This window comes from Tamandua tetradactyla, chromosome 11 (genome assembly GCF_023851605.1).
Source record: "Tamandua tetradactyla isolate mTamTet1 chromosome 11, mTamTet1.pri, whole genome shotgun sequence".
NCBI lineage: Eukaryota > Metazoa > Chordata > Mammalia > Pilosa > Myrmecophagidae > Tamandua > Tamandua tetradactyla.
The window spans coordinates 60,775,022-60,798,318 of record NC_135337.1 but is presented as its reverse complement, the minus strand read 5'-3'; the positions used below and the strand labels follow the sequence as shown (position 1 = coordinate 60,798,318).

The following is a 23,297-nucleotide window of genomic DNA, read 5'->3' as shown; positions in this document are numbered from 1 at the left end:
ATGTAATCTGCCATAGATGAATTTCACATGCTGATATTTTAAGCCCACAGCAACAGAATGAGGCATCATCACCTGGCCAACTTGACCACTAACCTAACTGCCATTGTTTTCCCCTTTATCTAGGGTTTTCTTGTTGGTTGGCTTCATTCTCTGTTCTTTGACATTCAGTTCAACTTATCTAGACCTTTCACTTAGCTTCTGTTTAACTGATTGGAATTTTTCAGCTTTCTTTTTTTTTTTTGCTCTTGCCCTGACAGATAGAATTTATCCCAGTCACGACAGACCCAGGTCTCAGGAAGAGGATGTAATTGGTATCATGGTTATCTGAGGATGAGACTCAGCAGCTCCCAGTCTTTCCTATGAGGCCTCTTGAATCTGTATTCTTCCTACCCTGTCCAGCAGGTGGTGCTTGTGAGCCTGCAGTTCCCTGCTGGTGTGAAGTGGTGTGTCTAATTCTCAGCAGAACCTGTCCCTGCCAGGGTCATGGTTGAGACAGAGGCTGGGGTAGAAGGTGGGCTTAAATGGTTTCTGTTTTCCAGGCCCTGGGGTCTGAATTCTCTAAATGAGAGCCACTACTTGTGTGGGCCCTGCCTTGCCTTTTTTTCTTTTGGGAAAAAATACTCCCTTCAGGGAATTATTTCTTTCACCTGACTAGTTACACTATCTCTCAGACATTCTTTAACTCTACTTTTGCCTGGGACAGTGCTGAAACCTGACAATGTCTACAGCTTAAGTTAATGGGCAGATAAAAAGTTTTAAAAATAATGAAGAAGAAAGAAACAGAAAAAAAATTCTTTTCAGAGCTGGATCGCAGGCCCCCAGGTTTGCCAGTCAGACGCTGGAGTTGGTCCCTGGCTGTATGTGCACCTTTTCTTGAGGCACAACCCCTTTTCCAGTATTGTGGGCTCAGCCAACTCTAAAAGGTTCTGGGTTTTTTGTTGTTGTTGTTGTTATTCTTTTGTTTTGTCATCAGCACTGCCTCTTCTCTGCTCAGGTGGAAACTCCAGGTTCCTTTCATGCTTGCTCCAGATTTATCTGTACTCAGAGCTTGTATCCAGCAGTCTGAATTTGTTAATTAATTCAGCAATTGGAGCTTGGTTAAGCTAAGGTTCCCTTGCTCCTAGTAGAGACTGCTTCTTTTTCCCACAGGGAAGTACAGCAGACTGTTGTGCCTCTGTAAAGGGGAGGCACTGGCCTCCATGGGAGACTTGCAGTTCTGTGCTATGATCTCAGCCCTTCTACCCATTGCAGGATAGTATATGATGTGTGTTTGGTCACAGGAGTCCCCTCAACCGTTGTTCCAGACAGTTCTGCTATTTACTAGCTGCCCAAGAGGATGGACTAAATCCCACACCTCCCTATGCCACCATCTTGCCCTGTCTCTCTTTGGATGCCTTTTATTTCATTTTCTTGCGTAATTGCTATAGCTGGAATAGCCACCCCAATGTTAGTAACAAGTGGTGATAGTAGGTGTCTTTGTCTTGTTCCAGATCTTAGAAGGAAAGTTTTCAGTATTCCAACATTGAGTATGATGTTAGCTGTGGATTTTTCACCTATGCCCTTGACCATGCAGAGGAAGTTTCCTTCCCTTCCTAACTTTTGAAGTGTTTTTATCAAGAATAATGCTGAATTTTGTCAAATGCCTTTTCTACATTAATTGAGATGATTGTTGGTTTTCCCCCTTCTTTTTATTGGTGTGGTGTTTTACATTAATTGATTTTCTTGAAAAGCACAGTTATTTTTGAGATAAGGCTTTCATACCTTGGTTAAGAGTGCTGATTCAGGTGAAGTTCTGGCTGAAGTAGGTTCTTTAACAGAAGAGATGATGTAACTTGTCTAAGCTGACACAGGTGGTTACGAGCAGAGCCACAACTGTCTAGTGATTTTTTTATTTAGAATATTTTCTACTTTTCTCATGTGACTCAATAATCCAGCTGACACTCTTACTTCTAAATGCCAAAGTTAAGTTAGAAAGTAGCATATTTTCTTCCAATATTAAATTTATTGAGCTAGGAATAAATCCCTGGTTAAAATTCCCTTTTGGGTTGTAGAAGTTCAGAATTGATTATTTTGTCACTGAAAATATTTCCAGAACCAACTGAATTTGAGAACTTCTTGCATTTGTCATTTTTGTTTTTTTGGGGTATTTAGGTTTTCCTAGGACATTAGTACAAGCTGAAGCCTTGGACAAAATCTGTGACCTGGATCTGGTCATCATTTTGAATATTCCATTTGAAACGCTCAAAGATCGTCTCAGCCGACGTTGGATTCACCCTCCTAGCGGGAGGGTGTATAACCTGGACTTCAATCCACCTCATGTACATGTAAGAATATACAAAGTGCTTTCACAAATTAGTAAGAAAAAGGCAAAAAATTTGGGGAAGAAATAGGTGAATGGTATGAGTGAGCTATTCTGAAAAGAGCAAATCTGCATGGCCGAAAAACATTTTTAAATGCTTAAACTCACTTGTAATCAGGGAATGTAAATCAAAATAAAAATAGAATATCACTTTGGATCCATTGGACTGAGCAGATTTTAAATAATTTAACATCTGTTGATGGTGGGGATCTGAGAAAAATGGAACAAATTATTAATAGTCATTTTAAAAGCAATCTTGCAATGTACATTAAGAATTTTAAATAAATATTTTATTCAGTCCACTTTTGGGTATATAGCCTTTGAAGATGTAAGGCACCAGCTAGTAAAGTCATGGATGCAGTGATGTTTATTTCACTTTGTAGTGACAAAAGAAAAGAGAAGAGAAAAAAAAAGCAAAATGAATGTTCATCTATAAAGGAATGGTTAATTAATTTTGAGAATATCTCCCTCTTGGAATATTATGTAGTTAGTAAAAACAGTGAAAATTGGCACTCTATTTTTTTATATATGGAGTTATTTCTCTGAGTTTTGTTGAAAAAGAAAAAAAAAGCAGAGTGATCTTACTTTTGTAAAATAGTCACCAACCCTCTTTATATGTGTGTTTATTTGCTCTTGAGTTTTATAGACATGGGGATAAATAAATAAATATATATGGCTGGTAAAATGGTTGGGGCTAGCATAAAGGACTGGGGTTGGAGTTGATGTAGGTAGGGAGGTGAGTAAAGGGACTGGGAAGACTAAAATAATAAAAAATTGTCCTTAAAAGGAAGTTCAAAATATAATATCTGTACAATTACCTAAAATTATGTTTATGTAAAGTTGTTTGTATTAAGAAACTTTACCAAATTATTTTGAAGTGTTATTGTTCTTTCTGATAATTATTCAATCTGATATTTCTTAATCCGGTCACTGGGTGGTAGATTACCCAGATGTGGAAGGGGTGGTGATCGTGTTTTACTGGGTTAATATTTGTGGAAAAGGTTAGACTACTTTATAGATTAAGTCAGTAATTACTACAGGATTGTACTTCAAGGTGCCCAGCTCCTGGTTGCCATGGTGTCGGTAAAGTCCTTATGAGATGTAGTCATTTGGGTCATGGACTAGTCTCCTTCTGAAGTCGTCCTTTTAAAATTTAAATAGTTCTGGAATTCCTTTATTGGATTCCTCCCTCCTTTCCATCTCAAGAAGCTAGGTCAAGAAAAAAAATGGGCAGGGAAAAAAAGCAGGTTCCAAAAAGGGGTGATCAGTGTTAGGAACACTGAAATCCAACACAAATGCTTCACTTTTGGGCTCTATCGAGACATGCTGTTAGACAGATTCTTATAAAACTTGAGACACTTTCACATGGAGTTGACTTGAGAAGTTTTCACACGGAGTTGCTTTCCAAAGCCTGGGTTTTCCTAAATGAACACCTGCAATTGCAACGCTACTTCCAAAGACAGCAGTGACAGTGCTGGTTTGGGCGAACTCTACCAGTGGCTGTGGCTGGGCTCCCCAGGAAAGAGGGGGCTGTAGCCCTAGCATCATTCTGCTCTTTCTGGAAGCAGGTTTGTATTTGCTGCTGCTGTGAAGTCTTAGAAATAAATTCTGAGCCTTGTGGTTCTAGATAAAGTAAAGGAATTGGGAATGTAGGTAGTGTACAGCCTTATCCCATCCATCTCTCCTGTTTTATCAAGTAGCCTTACAACCATGGAACATACACGTGATAATTACATTGCTCACCAGTGTATCATAAGTGTAAGTTTTGTACCCAGGGCCAAGAGCTGTAATGGAATTTTAGTGTATTTCAAATTGATAGCTGGTTTTTGATTATCCAGTTGAATATCCTGAGCCTTTTGATTCTTCTGAAGCTGACTTTTGACATATTTATTTCTTGTGACTATCTGTCCCCCTTAGTAATAGCCAGTGACATGCAAGGCAAAATTCTGGTGTGTCCATTTTCCTGTTTGTAGGTGGATATGTTTGCTAAGGAAGTTAAAACAAAGTTGAAAATCAGTTTTGAAATCATACTTTTTCAATTCCCAGATTGTCTGTCCCTGATTATATGGGTGGTTGAATCATACCTATTTTCATGTATCATTATATATAATATTATTTGTTCTAGTAAAATAACCGGATTAAAATTGATCTCAGAGAAGCTAACTGATGGAATATGAAAGCTGACAGAGATGAGACTCAAACATTTTCTCCTAGATCAGTGTTTTTCCTGAGTAAGCTGAGTTAATTCTTTGAGACATTTTATTTTCCATTTTAAGAACTCAGCCTTTAGAAAGCCAGACATTTTTCTCATATGAACTTTTTAGGAATATTTAGAGGACCAGAGTGATATCATCTAAAAGTTGTTTGTATGTTGAGGATGCTGTATTGAATGTTAAAAATATAAACTGAAAGTTCCATTTATCAACACCACTGGGACATGATTGAAAAGATCTGGGGAATTAATCAAGATTTAGTATCCGCTCTCATGAGAAAAGGTTAACATACCGAGAATTTTTTTTTTTCTAATGGCCCTCACAATCGCCATTGTCACCCTTACCTAACCATCACTTGGTAGGCATCATAGGTGAATACGTGGTTTTGTACAGAAAAGTTTTCATTTTTGAAATGACCCACCTCTTGACCATATTAACTTGCTTTTGTGGTACTTACAGGGGATTGATGACATCACTGGTGAACCATTAGTTCAGCAGGAGGATGATAAACCTGAAGCAGTTGCTGCCAGACTAAGACAGTACAAGGATGTGGCAAAGCCAGTCATTGAATTATACAAGTGAGTGTGTGTCATATTTTCATGGAGGAGAGCCAACGGCGAAGGTGTGGAGCCTAGTAGGAATGATATTGGGCTAAGGCAGGGTATTGTTTCTTTAAACTAGATAAAATCTGAAGACCCAAAATGCTGGAATTCCACATGGAAGATGAAGCCCAGTACTTTTATCATGAAGATATTATAACCTAAGGACCTAAACCTGATCCTCTCCATCTGCTCTGGTCATAAAATTGCGTCTGGACTTATTTTCATTCCCCTTATTCAAATGGCTGAGTTAATGATCTATATTTTATGCTTCTACATTGAACTATCTGATTGGATAGAAGATTAAAAGGGACATTTAACCTGATGTGTTTATAGGGAGCTTAGCAGAAAAAAGTTAAAACCATAAACTGTACACTGCAAATTCAAACAACTACAGTGACAGGCAGGTATTGGAAATTAGTGACTCAGACCTGGTGAGTGATGTGTTGAGTTAGAGGGTTGAGTGACAATCAAGTTAGACATAGGATTAGGCACAATCCTATGTTGTACCAGCCAGTTATCACTGTAGGGACATGCAGTTCTTTTGGGGTCAGTGATTGCTGTTTCTGAAGAGAAACAGAAATCTGGCTTTGTGTGGAAAAGAGAATCCTAGTTTTTATATTGGCAACTAATTCACTTGTAAGCCAAACAAAATGTAAAAGGGCGTTAAGGACAGCAGTTTTTGGCTTCTACTATAATCAACTTATGGTCGTGTAGTTCCCGTATAATTTAGCAAATCTTTAGATCAGAGGTTCCTGGTAGTATTTATATTGATATGTCCTGATTTGCTTTTCAAAAGTACATGTTGGGAGACATCTGGATACGATGGCTGAATGGGAAGCTACAGGACTCAATCCTCCAAAAACAGCAAGGAACAGGCAGGAACTGTCTGAAACAACTGTTCTGGGATGTAAAGGCCAGGGTAACACTATTCAGCATCCAGGGAAAAGCAGGACCAAGAGGCTGAGAAACTGTGGTAAAGAACTATGAGTAACTTGTTCTGTGGTGGCTCCTGGTGCCTCCAGCTCTTGAGTCAGGCTGCCTTGGAAACAGATTCCTTGCGGATAGCTGTGGACAGAAAGGGACATGGAAGCCCTCTTCCCCAAGAAAAGGTACATGACCAAGCACTGATCATGGCTTTTGATTAGTGAGTTTGGATTGCTGGGTCCCAGCGTCCAGACACTGTTCTAACACACACTAGACAGAGGCTGCTGCAGCCGTTGTACAAACCCTGCCGCTGAAAGGAGTGGAGGCGTTGGAAGTTTAAAGACACAGTGCCTCCTTAGGGCTGCATGGAACAGTTTGCTGAAGAGCACCATCAGGTGAGCAGGCCAGGAAAACACAGCTTCAGGGAGCCATCGGAAAGACTTGTGGTGTCTCTCTTGACCCTCTCCTCAGGGCACTTTGGAGCTGGTCTGCACCCCCTTTGTGGGTCTCTGGTTCTGTTTTGGCTGGGAAATACTAACATGGGAAAGTCGTCTCTGCAGTGACCTTTTCCCCAGAATATACCCTCTAGGAAAAGTAGCTAAAAACAATGATAGGAATATTGAAGAACTAGAGAGGCAAAAGAAAAGCTAACAGACCAGATGAAGATTCCTGGAAAAGCAACAGAGGAAAGGAAGCTTTCTCCTGGAGGTGAAACAGTTGCACAAATAGGGTCAAAAAAGAGCCTTAACAAAAAGCTAATCAACAATAAAAATCAGCTTTAGGCAAGAGAGAGAAACTGACCATCAGAGTAAACTCATCAAGATTATTAGATGCCTAAACGTCAACAAAAAATTATAGGCCATACTAAGAAACGGAAGATACAAATTAAAACTTCTAAGGAAACAAAAAATTAAGAACAACTTATGAAAGATGTTCAATCAAATATTCTAAATCAATTCAAAGAGATGAAGGAAAATATGGCTAAAGAGATAAAGGATATTAGGAAGATAGTGGGTGAGCATAAAGAATAATTTCAAAGTATGAAAAGAAACAACAGAATATATGGGAATGAACGATGCAACAGAGGAGACAAAAATACATACAACGGCAGATTTGAGCAGGCAGATAAAAGAATCAGTGAACTGTAAGATAGAATTGGAATCTTACAGATAGAAGAACAGATAGAGAAAAGAATGGAAAAAATGGAGCAGGGTCTCCATGAGTTGAATAACAGCTTGAAGTTCACAAGCAAAGGGTATCATGGGTACCCCAGGAAAAGAAGCTTAGGCAAAAGGAGCAGAAGGAATATTTGAGGAAATAATGACTGAAAATTTCCCATCTTTTATGAAAGACATAAATATACATGTCCAAGAAGCACAATGTACTCCAAAGAGAATAAATCCTAATAGGCCTACTCTGGTACGTACTAATCAGAATGTCACATGCCAAAGATAGAGACAATCCTGAAATCAGCAAGAGGAATGCAATTCATCACATACAAGAGATCCATAATAAGACTAAGTGCTGATTTCTTATCAGAAACCATGGAGACAAAAAGGCAATGGGGTAATTAAAATAATATAATTCCCTGCTGGTGAGAATGTAAAATGGTACAGCTGCTGTAGAAGAAGGTATATATATATATATACCTAAAATCTTCTTATAAGGTATATACCCAGAAGAACTGAAAGCAAGGAGTCAAACAGACATGTACACACCAGTGTTCATAGTGATAGTCTTCCCAGTTTCCAAGAGATGGAAGCAAACAAGTGTCCATCAACTGGTGAATGGATACACAAAATGTGGTGTGTGTATATATATATATATATACACACACACACACACACACACACACACACACACACACACACACACGATGTTATGTTATCCAGCTTTAAGAAGGAACGAAGTCCTTATGCATTTGACCACACGGATGAACCTTGAGGACATTATGTTGAGTGAAATAAGCCAGGCACAAAAGGACAAATATTGTGTGATCTCCCTGATCTAATTATAATAAGCAAGGTTGGAATTAGAATCTAGAATATAGGTTTCCATTCTCTATGGGGTAGAGAATGGTGATCTGATGCTTAATTTGTGCAGAATTTCTGTTTAAATTGATTGTAAATGTTTGGAAACGGATAGTGGTGATGGTAGTATATTATTGTGAGTGTAATTAACGGCACTTAATTATGTTTGTGAATGTGGTTGAAAGGATGATGCTTTGGGTCATGTATGTTACTAGATGGAAAGTTAGAAGATAAAACATAGACTGCATAACACAGTGAACCGGTGGTAGGCAATGATTGTGGTTAATAGAAAATATATAAGAAAGTTTCTTCATGAATTATAACAAATTACAAGGTGCTAATAGTAGGGAGGTATATTGGAAAAAATATAATATAATCTATGGACTATGGTTAACAGTAATGTTAATGTTTTTTCATCAGTTATAACAAAGGTATCACATGAATGCTAAAGTGTCTAATAATAGAGGGTATATGGAAATGTATTTTTACATGGCTTTTATGTAAACCTACAACTTCTTTTGTTTAAAGAAAATTAAAAATTTATATTTGGTGCAGATTTGAGATTATCCCTTATTTTGCACACCAGTGTTTGTTTATATTGCTTTATATAATTTAAAAGGTGCAGTTTTGTCAGTGATATACACGGTCTGTATTGAAGTACACTGTACATCGATACAGACCTGAGATCTCACTTGGTTTATACGTGGACTCTTTATCTGCCCTAATATCATGTTATAACAGAGGAAACTTAAATGCCTTTGTGTGTTGGATTTTTGTCTTTTAGGAGCCGAGGAGTGCTCCACCAGTTTTCTGGGACGGAGACTAACAAAATCTGGCCCTATGTTTACACACTTTTCTCAAACAAGATCACACCTGTTCAGTCTGAAGAAGCATGCTGAGCCTGCCCAATGGAAGAACAGGAAGATGTGATCATTCATTCAGTTGTGTGTGTAGTATTGGTGCCGTGTCCAAATTAGAAGCTAGCTGAGATAGCTTGCAGCATCTTTTCTCCTCTAAATGGTGAACTGATATGAAAACTAATGAGTAGGAAGAAATAATGAAGAGGCTCTGCTCTGCCTTTCAAAAGATGGGACGCCTGTACCTGTTTCAGATGTCTCAGTACATGCCTCAAGCCCTTCAAGAGCAAACAAGGACAGACTGGATTTCAGATAGCGTATAGCCTGAGCTCTTGCTAATGTTGATAGCTGTGTTGCTGCTGTTGGTACTCTTTCTACCTGTGATGGTGGTGGTCTCTTGTTCTCCCCCTTCCCCCAGAAGAGCTATTGAAACACATCACTAGCGGCCTGAGAATGCCAAGGTTTGCAGCCCAGGCTCTGTCCTGCGTTTTCTGGTAGTGCCTCCTGGTGATGATGGGAATGAAGCCAAATGCCCTCAGTGGGCGCTTCTCTGGTCTTGAGTGACTGTGTCCATGATATGTTTTTTCTGGTAGGAGTGACACCTTTTCCACATTCACACTTCCTAGAATCTCTCCTTTTCAGATTTTCTGGTATGAAAGAGTTTGGCTTCTACTATTTTTATTAGGCTGTATTTTTTAACATCTGTTTTCTCCATTCCTAGGCTATTGAGTAATACTAATCATGGTTGCTTTTATCCTTCTCAGATTCCTCTTTCCAAAGCTGAGAGGTAGGAGCCTCTGTAGAATCTCTTCATGCACCAGGAACTGAGCTATGCAGAGGGCTGTACTTAAACTGCTGGTCTGGCTGTCATGAGTTGACACCACTCCTTTCTTTGATTGTGAAAAAATATAATCCCCAAAGACTTCTGGAAGTCCTCAAAAACATGGGTAGTATTTATCCACATAAATGTTGAAAAATCATACCTAACATGTAGAAGTAGTAGGGTCATATGGAATTACTGGACCAGAGTTTAGGATTTTATTCAAGACAAAATGTATTTTGGAAATGCTGCTAAGTATTTACGCTAAATATTGATTCTGTGAGTGACCCAACCATATTTTAACAGTCAGTAAAGGAATGAAGCATGTGGGGTTGATAGAAATATTGCACTAAATGTGCCTAGACTGGTATGACAACTTTATGATCATAGGAAAACAAAATATTTATTTTTTCCTATTCCAAAGATATTTGGGGTGGCCATAAAGTCTAGAAGTGTAGATAATACTGTTTTGTCATGCATTGTGATGTCATATCAATAAGTCACTAAGGATTTGCCTGGTTTCCGGACTTGCTGGTCACCCTGTGTAATTCTTTCTCTCCTCTGGGAAGAACAATGATATTTATTTCTGCTGCCTTAAAATAAACGTCCCTTCTTCATTTACCATGATTCTCCTCAGGGAGGGTCCGTTAGTATTCCTGGGAGAAATTCTAACTCTATACTAGTGAGAAAAAAAGAAACCCATTTAAGTACACCAGTGTTGTTGAAACACAATATTTACTTTCTGAAGGTATCCCAGCAAATTGTCAGTTCCCTGCCGTATGTATTCTCTACAGGAGGTAATAAGTGCAAAAACTGCCCAACCTCTTAGCAGTGTCTCTCCCTTTGTCCCTTCACGTTGATTGTCCTTTTGCTGCCTTGGTGGAAACATAGACCAATCTCCTCCTCCTTCTCCTAACTAGAGCAAAATGAGAGTTTACTTTTTAAGCTTATGCAATTAAAATGACCAGTTGAGGTCTGTGAAATGTCATTACATTTATTAACTTCTGAGCACTTTAGAAGCGTTGTGTTGAATGGTACTTGATAGAGATGAGGTGAAAATTAGACATAAGATAACTCTCAGGTTATCTGGGGAGCCAGGTATGGAGAAAACCAAATCTGATATGAGGAAAATTGCACAATTTAGAATAGTATGGCCATGGAGACTATTTCCACAAACTAGGAATATAGAGTTTAGAGTATCATATGGATGATTTAAGAGAGAAAAATGTGTGCTTTGTTTAGAAGTAGAAAAATATTCAAACCTCTTCACTTTCCTTTGTGTTTTTTCCCTTTGTGTTTAGCAGACATTCGAATGTAATCATTGCGTTTGGAATTTGGGGGAGAGGTATGGAAAGTGAGAAATGATTCTGCATTCTACTCCACCCATCCTCCTTTCCTCCTCCCTTCAAGGCAATTCTAACCAATGTCTGAGTCACACAGTAGGTCTTGAGGGTCCTTTGCTAAGTGAGAGCAGCCTTTTCCATGGTCATGAAAGGATGGTGCTTGTTTCATGTTCAGTGACCTGAAAAAATGTTTCTGGTCTTCAACAATGCTCTAGTTTTCCCTTAAATTATTTTGTAAAAATTAAAGCTATCTTGAAAATATTTTGAAAACACTAAGTTAAGTGGACAGCTTTTCTTGGTGTCACTCTACCACCACACAAGTGGTTGCTTGGTATTTAAGCAGAAAGATTAGTTTAGATGGTCTCTAAGGTTCCTGCACTGCCTCATTTCTTGTTTGTTGCCAACTTTTAATTCTGTTTGCTTTTCCTAGCAGGCTTCCCACATACATAGAACTTGAAAATACTGCTGTGTTTAACACCCTGTAATGCAAATTTATAATAAGTACCATTTATTGAAGGCCTATTGAGTGATGTGATGCTACTCTGGGACATTTACAAACATTGTCTTTAATCTTTCCAGCATCCTGAGAGATAGGCGTGACCCCACAACCAAGGCCGGGGTTGGAAATGTGAAGTACCTCACCTAGGTCTTGCTGCCAATGAACGGTACAGGTGGGACCCAAACCCAGGTCTTCCCCATACTGAAGCCTGAGTTTATTCCTGGAAGTTCATGGCTGGTCCTGTCCCAAGCAGCCCAGGGCCCTGGTCCTGCTTGTATTTACAGATGGCCATAGAAGAGCAGAGTTTACTATGGTGACATTCATCTCTGCGTGAGACTATTGCTTTTTTTTTTTTTTTTCTTTTTCCTTTGTTTAAGCAAAGAAAGCTGCTAGAGGGGAGTCTAAACCCTTGATTCTCTTCCTTAACTTCTCATTTATAAATAAAATAAAAGGTTGTCAGAATGGGAGGCAAGCTCATGTTCCTCACCCATCCTTTGGTGTGCATTACATTGTGCCTCTGAAGGGGCCTTTATCCATGAGCCGTCCCCAGATGTGGCACCCACACGTGGGCCTGGGTTCGTTGGAGCTCTCTGGATGCTACTCGCTTTTCTTCCCTGAGATCAAAACAGATCCCTCTCTTGCCCCCACCCATAAACAAGACCCTGCTAATAAATGAATCTTCCTAAAGTGCTAGCAGGTCCACCAACAGTGATTGATCACTTAATACAGATAACCCTGCCATTTCTACCTTCCCTGCGTTACATTGCACGCTGACGTGCTCCTGAATACCAGATGCAGACTTCTCCCCATTACCTGGTGTGGTAGCACCTCCTGGGCATCCAGTTTGGTTTCACTGTAGCAGTAACCAGGGGAGAGTTTCTGCCTGCCTCTTCCTTCTCCTTCCCTAGAGATTTCTCATCTGCCACCTTCCAATAGCCAAACTCACATGCACTCCAGCTTCACCAGGGCGTGCCCCTTTCTTTGGTAGGGAAGTAAAAAGAGGTAAGGATGGGAGGATTCTGAGAGAGGTACTGCTGTGGCTTTTCCTGACATTTAAAATGTTGCAACAGGATAATCTTAGAAAAAAAGATGCCTGAATAAACCCATGGGTAGGGCTTTTATAAAATTTAGCTCATTGGAACTTGAGTTCAGTATTTTTCTCTTTAGCCTTTTGCTAAAGAGTTTATGATTCTGGCAGAAGGTCTTGGCTGGAATTATGCACAACAGAATTTTTGACTATCTTAATGTGTCAGCATTCTTAACAAATACCGTTTATTTGGTCCTCTGAGTTAAATGCATCACATGTATTGTCTAGTTGAATCCTTAACTACTCTAATAGATATCATTGCCTCAATTATCCTCCCTTCTTGTATTTAAAAACTGAAATGGTCTTGCTTATTTAAATATGTGTTTTCATATACCTATAAGGGATTAATCAGGAAATTCAAAACGGCCCCCTTTTTTTTTTTTTGGTACCTTTCTCTAGTTTGAGTTCCCCATTCTCAATAATAGGTAAAACTAAATGTATTCACTCCAGCCTGGAACCTTTGCTTTGTGCTCTGGTGCTGGAAGGAAACAGGCATTCAGTGGGTCAGGGTGGAAGATATACGTGTATAGAGATGGCATGTCTCATTTGTACTGTGCTGGATTATAGGATTTGGGGAAGCGTTTGTGTCCACCTGATGACCTTCATTGATTCCCTTCCATTTAATAAACACCATCCTCTCTTACTGAAGTCATTTTGCCAGAGAGCGGTTCATAAAGCAGTCATGTATGAGGTCTGAATTGCTCTCTATCTTCCCCTACTTTTCATGATTCCTCAGTCTAGTTGGTGTCTCAAAAGAAGAACCCAGTTAACCAAGGCTCCTTTTTAACATAGGAATGTGGTCTGGCCATACGTTATCATCCCTTTCCAGAGATAACTGACCTAGTCTGGTTTCCCAGTGAGAAGTGTGCAGGACCCAAATATCAGGAAACCATGAAGCAGTATTACAACTATGAAAAAAAATTTGCTTCCTACATCTGTTGAGACATATTATAATTGAAATTGTTCATAAATGTCATACTTTATCTGTCTCCTAACAAATTGCACAGTTTTTGCCAGAATAAATGCCATATCTCTGTCCTTCAGGGAACCCCCAATTTGATCACTGTGTGTGTGTGTGTGTGTGTGTGTGTGTGTGTGTGTGTGTGTGTGTGTGTGTGTGTGTGTGTGTGTGTGTGTGTGTGTGTGTGTGTGTGTGTGTGTGTAGAGAGAGAGAGAGGTGGTAAAATATTTCCAAAGGGCAAAAGCTCTTGTCTGAATTTCCTTCCTTTGGTATTAATTAGGCTATTACAGGAAGCATAGTCTCATTCTTGAAATAAAATATTTCCAGTTTAAAGCTTTTCTAAGGAGCAGCCACCTCCTTGAAGATTCTCCCTGGGGTTGGTGTGTGTCTAACTCCATTTTATAAAACCTTCCTTTTCTTTGTTTTAAACCTTTGGCGATAAAGTCAGAAATGTACTAAAAAGCAAATTATTTTGTATTTAACTTAGAGAAGAGTAAAGGAAAGAAAAATGAAAATTCAAACTCAATCTTTATGTAAGCTCCAAGGATATCATAGGGCTTAGAGGGCTTTTCTAGTTTTATGAGAATTTACTACTGATTTTTATATATTCTTGTTTTTGAGATGAGCAGATATCTGGGGAAAATGTTGAGTTGCAATGACATTTCAACGAGATCTCTCTCAAGTTGAAATCAGTTCGCTAACCTAGTGATGAGTTGTCTCTGATTTACTGCCCTGTGAAATGTCAACTCAAATTTCCCAGAAGTCATGTGTTCACGATGAGTCAGTGTACTCTTCCTCAGTGTGACGGTTGTAACCCTCTTGATTTTGGTGAATGTGCTCAAGTATCTAAACCTGTAGTCTAATCTATACGCGCTGTACCAATGGTTAATTGTATTATTTGGTTATCTTGCTTGAAGACTGATTCCTGCTTTTTAATTTGATAGGAATAAAGTTTTTTCTGCTTATAACCAGTGAGTTTGTTTAATGATATTTGCATAGCATTTATACTTGACAATATACATTTTCACAGGCATTCTCATTTATGTCAACTGCAACCATTATGTTATCAAGTGCTATCTCTAGTTTGCAGAGAAAAATAAAAGAACAGACAGTTGATTAAAAGTAAGATCTGAACCCAAGAGTTATGATCCCCAGGCACATTTTCTGTTTTGCTATATCATATTGCCTCACTTTGTGTATGCTTAGGTTTCTTACTTATCCAGCATTTTATTTTTTACAGATTTTCATTTATATTATTCTTGAAACGACTGAATGATGTGAGGAGATTCTGTCCCTATTTTTACAGTTGGGGAGACTGCGTGACTTTCCAGCTGTCGTAGTGACTGGGGTCACTCACCAGAAATAGAAACCCTAGAAGTCCTGTCTGGTGGGAGAAGTCCTGTCAAGGAAGGAAATACAGCCTCTTCTGGAGAAGACATCAAAGAATGGAGATGGAGAGGAAGAAAAACCCTGGCTTCTCCCATCTCCATTCCCTCTTGTCTCCTTAAGGGGCTTGCCATTAGCTCAACTCAGGCAGAAACCCTCTGACAGAGGAACCAGAAAGACATGGTCTATGGTCCGCTGGGCCCCCAAACAGGGAGAGGAAAGGTGATTTGGGTTTGATGGCAATGTGGTTAATTGTATTAAAGTTGGAGACACTCACTGTCCCTCCTTTTGGGTGGGAGAATTTTATGTCTCTGCTCCATTGACTTTATGGCTGGGCATATGACTTGTTTTGGTCAATTAAATGTGAGCAAAAATGAAGTATGTCACTTGTGAGCAGAAGCCTTAAGAGCCAGAGGATGGTTGCTAATCTCTTTCCGTCTGGCATGTGACAGGTATTCTCACAGAACTCTAAAGAGAAAACATGAAACACAGCTGCAATTACTCAAGGATGAATGAGTAGTGGGCATGAAAATTAACCTTTGTTCTTGTAGGCCAGTGATATCCAGGCACAATTTATTACCACAGCATCATCTAGCCCAAGTTGACTGATACAAATGGGCTCAAGATTAGTACGTTAAGGCATCCACTTATAACTTTGACCTTCTTATTAAACACTTTTAGGCTCTGGGGATACAAAGATGAATAAGACCCAGTTTTTTACCCTTGAGTTTCTCACAGTCTCCTGGAGGAAATAGACATGTGATTAGATAACTCAATAGATAACTATTGGAATTAATCACTGCATTATGGTTGAGAGAACACAGAGGTAGTGACTCTCTTGTCTGCCCTAGTAGAGACCAAGGAAAAGCTAACATTTGAGCTAAGCGATGTGAAGAAGGTACCCAAACAGAAGGAATGGTAAGTGCACAGAAGTATGAACATATATGCCAAGTGGAGGCCAAAGCAGTGTGAGGATTGGAGAGATGAAAGGTAAGATTGAATTATATTGGGAAGAGCCTGGTCTTAACTTTGTTGGTAGATAGTACATAATCTGTGCCAAAAAGTGACATCATCAGATTTGCAGGATAAAATGTAACCCTATTACAGGTCTGAACTTTAACAAACCTAGAAGGCCTCCCATGAAGAGATTCTATCCCATTACCCATCATACACTCATTTGTGGGCATTTTTGAGAGAGGAGTAAGATTTCCTGACAAGAATCAGGGAAATATAGAAGAATGGCCCATGTCCAGGTCAGTGAGGGCAGACCAATCACTCTTTACCCAGGAACAATGGCCTGTTTAGATCCACTGACTATTTCATATATACTCACCATCCTAGGTGAACCAACTATATCAGGTTGTTCTGGACATATTGACCATCAGGACATACCAACTACTCTGGACAAACTGATCATGTTCATTCACCACAACATGGAAGTCTTTTATTGGTCCACCTGTCCCAGGGAGAAGAGAGGCAGTGTGAAATTGCTATAGGACCTAAACAAGCCATCTATGTTTTCTCTGTTTAATGTACCTTAAACATCTTAGGGTGTGCTTCCCTAGTGTGCAACCAATGAAGTAGTCAATTGTATAATGCTCCTATGAAAGTCATACTTAAAATTTGTAAATCTTGGCATTTATAGAATGAGGCAAGACATTGAGGATTCCTGAAGATAATGACAGATGGCACCTAAATATGAGTCTTTTTATACAGCCTCCAAAAACCATTCAGATCAACACATGATAGCAGTTGAAATCACAATTAACTCATACTAGAGCATAACTGAGAAATAGAATACCATAAACTCCGGTTTTCATTTGAGTGGAGAAACGAACATCTGAAAGTAGCACCAGCTTCAGAGCCTATGCAAAGGTGGACAGTCAGGCAGGAATTATTTGGGAAAAGGAGAGTGCCATGGGACCTCAGGGAATCTCACCTTAAGTGGCGAAGTACTGAAAACAGCCATGTGTCCATTGAGATCAGAGCACCTATTACTGGGAAATTAAAAGTAAGGGGCTTAAAAATGAACAGCCTAAAAGAGGACACAGCTTCTAGGTGAGAGCAAGGGAACTTGGAAGAAGGAGGCATCTTTTGGAGGTTTGGTGAGGAAAAGGGGGAAGGAAGGTGATGAGATGGTGAAATTAAAGATTCCTATAGAAATAAGAGTTTAATGAAATCTAAGACATTAAATTCTCCCTGCTTATCCTCTCTCTAAGCCTGCAAAAGATGCTTTTCATTAAAGAAATTTCACTTCTCAGTGCAATTAAAGAAGGAACTCTTGAACAAAGAAAGCTAGAATGTCCCTCAACTAAGTTCAGCCTCCTCTGTAGAAATACCTGGATGAGGAAATTCAAAGTCTTTAAAATGTACAGAAAAGGGCAGTCAACATTGATAAAGAGTTGATTATTTAGAGAAGAAAACTAATGGAGAATCAAAATTCTTGAGCTGATGAAAACACTCAAGGCCCAACCTAGAAGCAGAGAAAACTGCAGCACAACTCTCCAACGCGAATCAATTAGGCAGGCAATAGCAGATATGAAGAAATACCACAAATCAGAAATTCAAAAATGCAGAAGAGAAGTAAACAAATATTGGAAATGAGAGTTGACTAAACACAGAAAAGAAAGGGAAAGAAAAGATAATGATCTCAAAAGTTGGGACTTTTTACAAGGTGTATAAGGGGGAAGAGAGTGAACAAAGAGACAGAAAAGAGGAATGAATATTTCCAGGTGAAGTAAAAAAAAAAAAATGAAAGAAAATTGAGACGCTCAGAAAGAAAGAAATAGCTATAAAAGACAGACAAAGAAGATCTAATATACTATGTGTTTTAGAATTCCAATTAGAATTATTTGAATTCCCAACAGAAAGAAAACAAAAAATCAAAACTGACACCCAAAAGCATCCAATGAAACTTATAAAAAATAAATCTTGAATCTACATTATTTAAAGAGTCCATTGTGAAATTGAAAATCTATGCAGAGTGGTTAACTTTAAGACCTAGTATGTCCAGGAAAACTCCTCTGGCCCTTCAAGCAGAAAGAGCAAGTGATTCAATATACAAATCAGAACACCAATGGAGTAACATTTTCAAATAAAGTATGAATCGAGGATTGAAGTATGAACTTCAATTATCAAGGCTATGGATAAGCAGTTTTAAATGGCAAAGTTCAAGGTATGTTCTACTTACTAATCCTTTCTTATAAATGTGTTGATAGAAGACAAGCTTCATTAAACAAGTAATGAATGGGGAGAAAACAGCAAAGGACTCTCATGAGCATGTACTCTATTTCATGGAAGAAACTAAAATGAATATAGTGACATGGTGTAGGAATAGTATGTAAATGTTACAGAGTCAAAAGTAGAAATAATGCAACTAAAAAAATTAAAAGGAGAGAGAGACCAAATCACAAAATAAACTGCTTGATTGTTGTATAAGTAATATGTGGAAATCAAAGTGTATTCCTTAAAGCTGCTGAACCAACTGGTAGGTATCTAAGTAAAGAAAAAGGGGATGGGGATATTATAAATGGTAGTAATAGAAGATAAAAACTTTTCCCAACCAAAACTATTTCTGCCAATCCTAAATCCTAGGGCGTTATAGAAGATTCTACAAAGATTCCATGCACTAGGGTAACTTTTGAGAAACCTGCAACCTCCAGATGGGTCCCTGGACCAGATAAGTCTTGAAATGCAGAGGGGCCAGCCTCTCCAGAAATCAACTAATTCCATCCCCCATCCCATATTACTGACAGCCCTTTCCAACATGAAAAAGTTAGAATAGGCATAGCCCAAATTCCCCTTAAGAGTGGGAGAAAGATCAAAGGTGATCGGTGGAGTTATACAGAGAAGGTCGGGTTTAAAAATGAGTATGTGTACTGAATCAGTATATTAATATTTCTTTTAGTCTCCAGTACCTTAGAGCAGCTAGAAATAAAAACCTAAAATTGTGGAATTGTAACCCATACTAAACTCGGAAGTCTGCTCTACGACTAATTGTTGCGATGCGCTTTGAAAGGTATTGCTTTTTTGAATATATGTTTTTTTCACACACACAAAAGAGAAAAGACTATAATAGAGAAGATAGGTTTTAATAAATGAATATGACCGCTGAATCAATATATTGATGTTTTTTTGATCTCCAGTGTCTTGAAGCAGCTAAAAGAAAAAACAAAATAAGGTGGAACTGTAACCCATACCAACTTTAAAATCTTGTTATAACTACTTGTTGAAATGTACTTGGAAATGTATTGCTTTTTTGTGTATATGTTATTTTTCACAATAAAAAAGTTAAAAGAAAATAGAAATTTGTAGATACAAAAATAAATTTTAAAAGAACAAAGAAATAAGTATACATATCTATAGTAACGTCAATACAATGGATAAATAAAATAATATGAAGAGTTAATACCAAATACATCAGTTCTATCAATAAATGCAAATGGGATTAATTCATGTAAATAAAAGCCCTTTCAGATTGGCTCGCAAAACAAAACTCAGGTCTGTGAATAAAGTGATTCTGAAAGATAGGCGAAGTATGCAAGGAAAATGCAAATAGAATGAAAGCTGGTGTTGTGACTCTGATATAAGAGAAAGTAGAATTCAAGTCCAAAAACGTTAAATGAGATAAAGAACCACACCTCACACAATTCACACACAATTCACACACAATTCACAATGAGTATATAATAGTTATGATATTTATACATCAAATAAAATAAGTCTGTCAAATGGCAAAGTTGAAGTATAAATGTTTTTGTATAAATTTATACAATGTGTTTATCTAAAATCAGAAATTCCAAAATAAATTTCTAAGAGATTGATGAATACTCAACACACTTATAGTCATTACCTTTTTAATCTTAAATGCAATTCTAAATTGCATTTAGAAAATTTTCACATCTACAGAAACGTGAAAAGAATACTACACCGAAGGCCCTTCCCCGGAAGGCAGCAACTATAAACAGTTTTTGCCACATTTGGCTTTTCTCTCCACTCACCACCACCTCTCTCTCTGTTTTTTTTTTTACCAAAACTTCATTTAAAGTAAGTTACAAACAACATAATACTTCATCAAGGGTAACCAAGCATCTTGGTTTGCCTGAAACTCTCTAGTTTCAGCAATGGAAGCCCCATGTCAAGAGAAACCCCTCAGTCCCAGGCAAACAAGACAGTTGACCACTTTACTTCATCCCTAAATATTTCTGTATGTATTTCTTAGTGACATTCTCCACATAATGACTATGCTATTGGCACACCCAATAATATGAAAGTGAAGAATAATTCTATATCATCTTATCAAGTCATATTCATATTTTCCTCATTGTCCCAAAGTATGTCTTATGACTGTCTGTATACTCTGCATACACATGCACACATCTGTCCCCAAACTTACTTTCTTCGTTTGGGTAATAAGTACTCTGTGGAATGATACTCTGAAGAGGTAATGCATATTCTGTTACCCCAGCAACCTTTATTCAAATGGATTTACTGTCCATTGACTGTACCTGCCTGAATGAGTTATTACTTGAGAGTTACAAGGTAGTCCTTCTAATTATATCATTCCTTTAATATTCATTGTTGACATTCTTCTAGAAAAAATGAATATTCTCCTTTTTGCCCCTTTATCTTCTCTTTTTGAAGGGTGGTTGGTATCTCTATGGAATAAATGACTTCGTTTTCAAAGTATATCTGCCTTATTTCTCTCCAAGTAATGTCTTCAAGGTTCATCCTTGTTGAACTTAATCCTTTTATGGCTGGATAATATTCCTTATATGGATTTACCACATTTTATTTATCCAATCATCTGTTGATGGACACTTGGGTTGCTTCCATCTTTGGGCATCTGTGAGTAATGCTGCTGTGAACATTAGTGTGAAAATATCTGTCCACGTTCCTGCTTTCAGCTCTTTGGGGTATATACCTAGAACTGGGTTTGCTGGGTCATATGGTAATTCTGTACTTAACTGTCTGAGGAATTGCTGAACAATTTTTCACAATGGCTGCACCATTTTACATTCCACCAATAATGAACCATTTTTCCTATTTCTCCACACTTGTTATTTTTTTATAAGTAGTAATTCTAGTGGGTGTGAAATGGTATCTCATGTTTTCATTTGCACTTCTATAATGGCTAATGCTGTTGAGCATCATTTGTATGTGTTTACTGGTAATTTGTATACCATCTTTACTCTTTTTATGCTATTGGAAATGGAATTATTTTCTTAAGTTCATTTTTGGATTGTTCATTGATAGTGTATAGAAATACAAATGATATTTTGTTTATTGACACCTTATCAAACTCTTTTATTAGCTGTAATCATTATTGTTTTTTCATGCTCAAATTTGGCAAATGGGATCTCCAAGTTCTTACTTCTTTTTTATATCACTCCTTCAATCTTTGAGCCCTTCCTTAATTTCCGGCATAAGATCTCACGGAGTCATCTTGAACGTTCATGTCCAGATAAGAAAGTAGCCATTTCTCCAAAGAGCCCTGGTTTCTTTTAGTAGGGAATGGCATTTGACATCTAAGGTCTTAGCACCAATGAGGTGAGCTCATTACTATTGTAGTGACATTTGATAGACTTAGAGAATATATATTTAATTATAAGTTCATACTGATACTTATAATTAAAGTTTAACATTTTAGAACTTTTCCTAACCTTGTTTTGCTTTATATATTTCTTCTTACACTGAAAATCTTGGTTCCTATCAACACGAATATATTTACTTATTTGCTTTATCCCAGTGCTACTTCCAGTGCTTGAATGTAAATCAACTGACTGCTTTCTTCAGAAACAAGGAAGTCTTGCTTAACAAAAAATTGTCAATTTAGCAGTGTGTATATGCATACAGGTACTAGTTCCTTATGTTCTTGAAGACCAGTAGACATTGGCTCACTGGCAATTGACTATTGATCTGTATATGCCAGTTTTATATTCTGCTATGTTATGGAATTCTTTTTTTTTTTTTTCTTGTTTCTTCACTATAGCATTAATTCTCTTGGATTTTCCATTTTTAATATCTATATATTGAAATAACTTGACTTCTTGATTTTAATGCTTTTCTCTTGTTTGACTGCATTGGCTAATATTTCCAACATACTCTTTAAACAGCAATGTTGGCAATAGGCAGCCTTTCCTTCTTCCTGCCTTAGAAGGAATGCTGCTACTGTTCCTTCATTAAATAAGAATTCTTAAATTTCCTCAGTTTCACAAGTTTCCTCTGACCCTTTCATTGATTTTTTTTCTATGAAATTTTAATGACTAGTATGTGTACTTCATTGACTGGCACTTTTACCTTTATTATGCCCTTTTTGCTTTCTTTTGGTTTAGTTTTTTTTTTTCCTATCTTTTTGACCCGAGAATTTAATGAATTAATTTTCTGTCTTTAATTTTAATCAATATAAGTTTTTAAGGGTGTGAATTTTCTTTTAATTACTGTCATAATACCTCACAAATTCTGAAATGTTCATATTTTTCATAATTTTTTTCAGAAACTCTTCAATTTTGGTTTTATATATTTTTTAACACTAAGGTTGTTTAATAGTTCTTTTAAATGTCTATGTGGAAGGACTTTTTAGGTTTTTAATTTTGATATTAATTTCTAATTTTATTGCCCTGTATATTTATTGTATTATTCCAACTCATGGAACCTTTCAAGTTTTAATGTTTAATTTTTGTGACTGCCCCTATTCTTGAAAAGATGGTGCATTTTCTATTATTATTAAATTTAATCTGTTATTAAATGCATACCTGCATTTAAGTCATGGACATCTATATAAGAGTTCAGTTATTAGATTCATTAAGTAGTGTACCTGAGAAAAAATGCACTAGTTATGATTATATTGAGATAACTTAAGCACCTAATGACTTATATCTCCTGGAAATCTGGTTTGGCTAGTTATTTTTGTGTGCTATAAATTGTTAGTTCTTGAACTCCTAAAATGGGATGTGCTAGCTAGCCAAAATTAGAAAGAGGAAGGAAATGGCATATTTTACAATTAGTCTGCAGTATTTTTCCTTTTTACACCCTGCCATGCACTCCTTGGTTGTGTTATTTCCTGGAGTCTAAAGAGGGATGTGAGTTATTCTTCCCATTTTTTAAATCATAGAAGTGATGCGTGTTCAGTATAGTCAAATGGGCATGTGTGTGTGTGAGAGTAAATTAGTAATGCTCCCACTGCTCAAGCACAGCTATTGTTGGTCATTTGATAT

The 23,297-nt window shown here is 37.6% G+C and overlaps 1 protein-coding gene across 6 annotated transcripts in view; it reads left to right on the top strand.

Annotated features, from left to right (window-relative positions):
- AK4 (adenylate kinase 4) overlaps positions 1–12,106 on the top strand; it is a 76,476-nt gene extending 64,370 nt beyond the window's left edge. For all 6 annotated transcript variants that reach the window (XM_077120704.1, XM_077120700.1, XM_077120705.1 and 3 more), the window contains exons 3-5: positions 2,152–2,324; positions 5,032–5,150; positions 8,913–12,106. In XM_077120704.1, the coding sequence (XP_076976819.1) occupies positions 2,152–2,324; positions 5,032–5,150; positions 8,913–9,027 (407 nt within the window). In that variant the 3' untranslated portion in view covers positions 9,028–12,106. The remainder of the gene's footprint in view (positions 1–2,151; positions 2,325–5,031; positions 5,151–8,912) is intronic.
- The last annotated feature ends 11,191 nt before the right edge of the window (positions 12,107–23,297 follow it).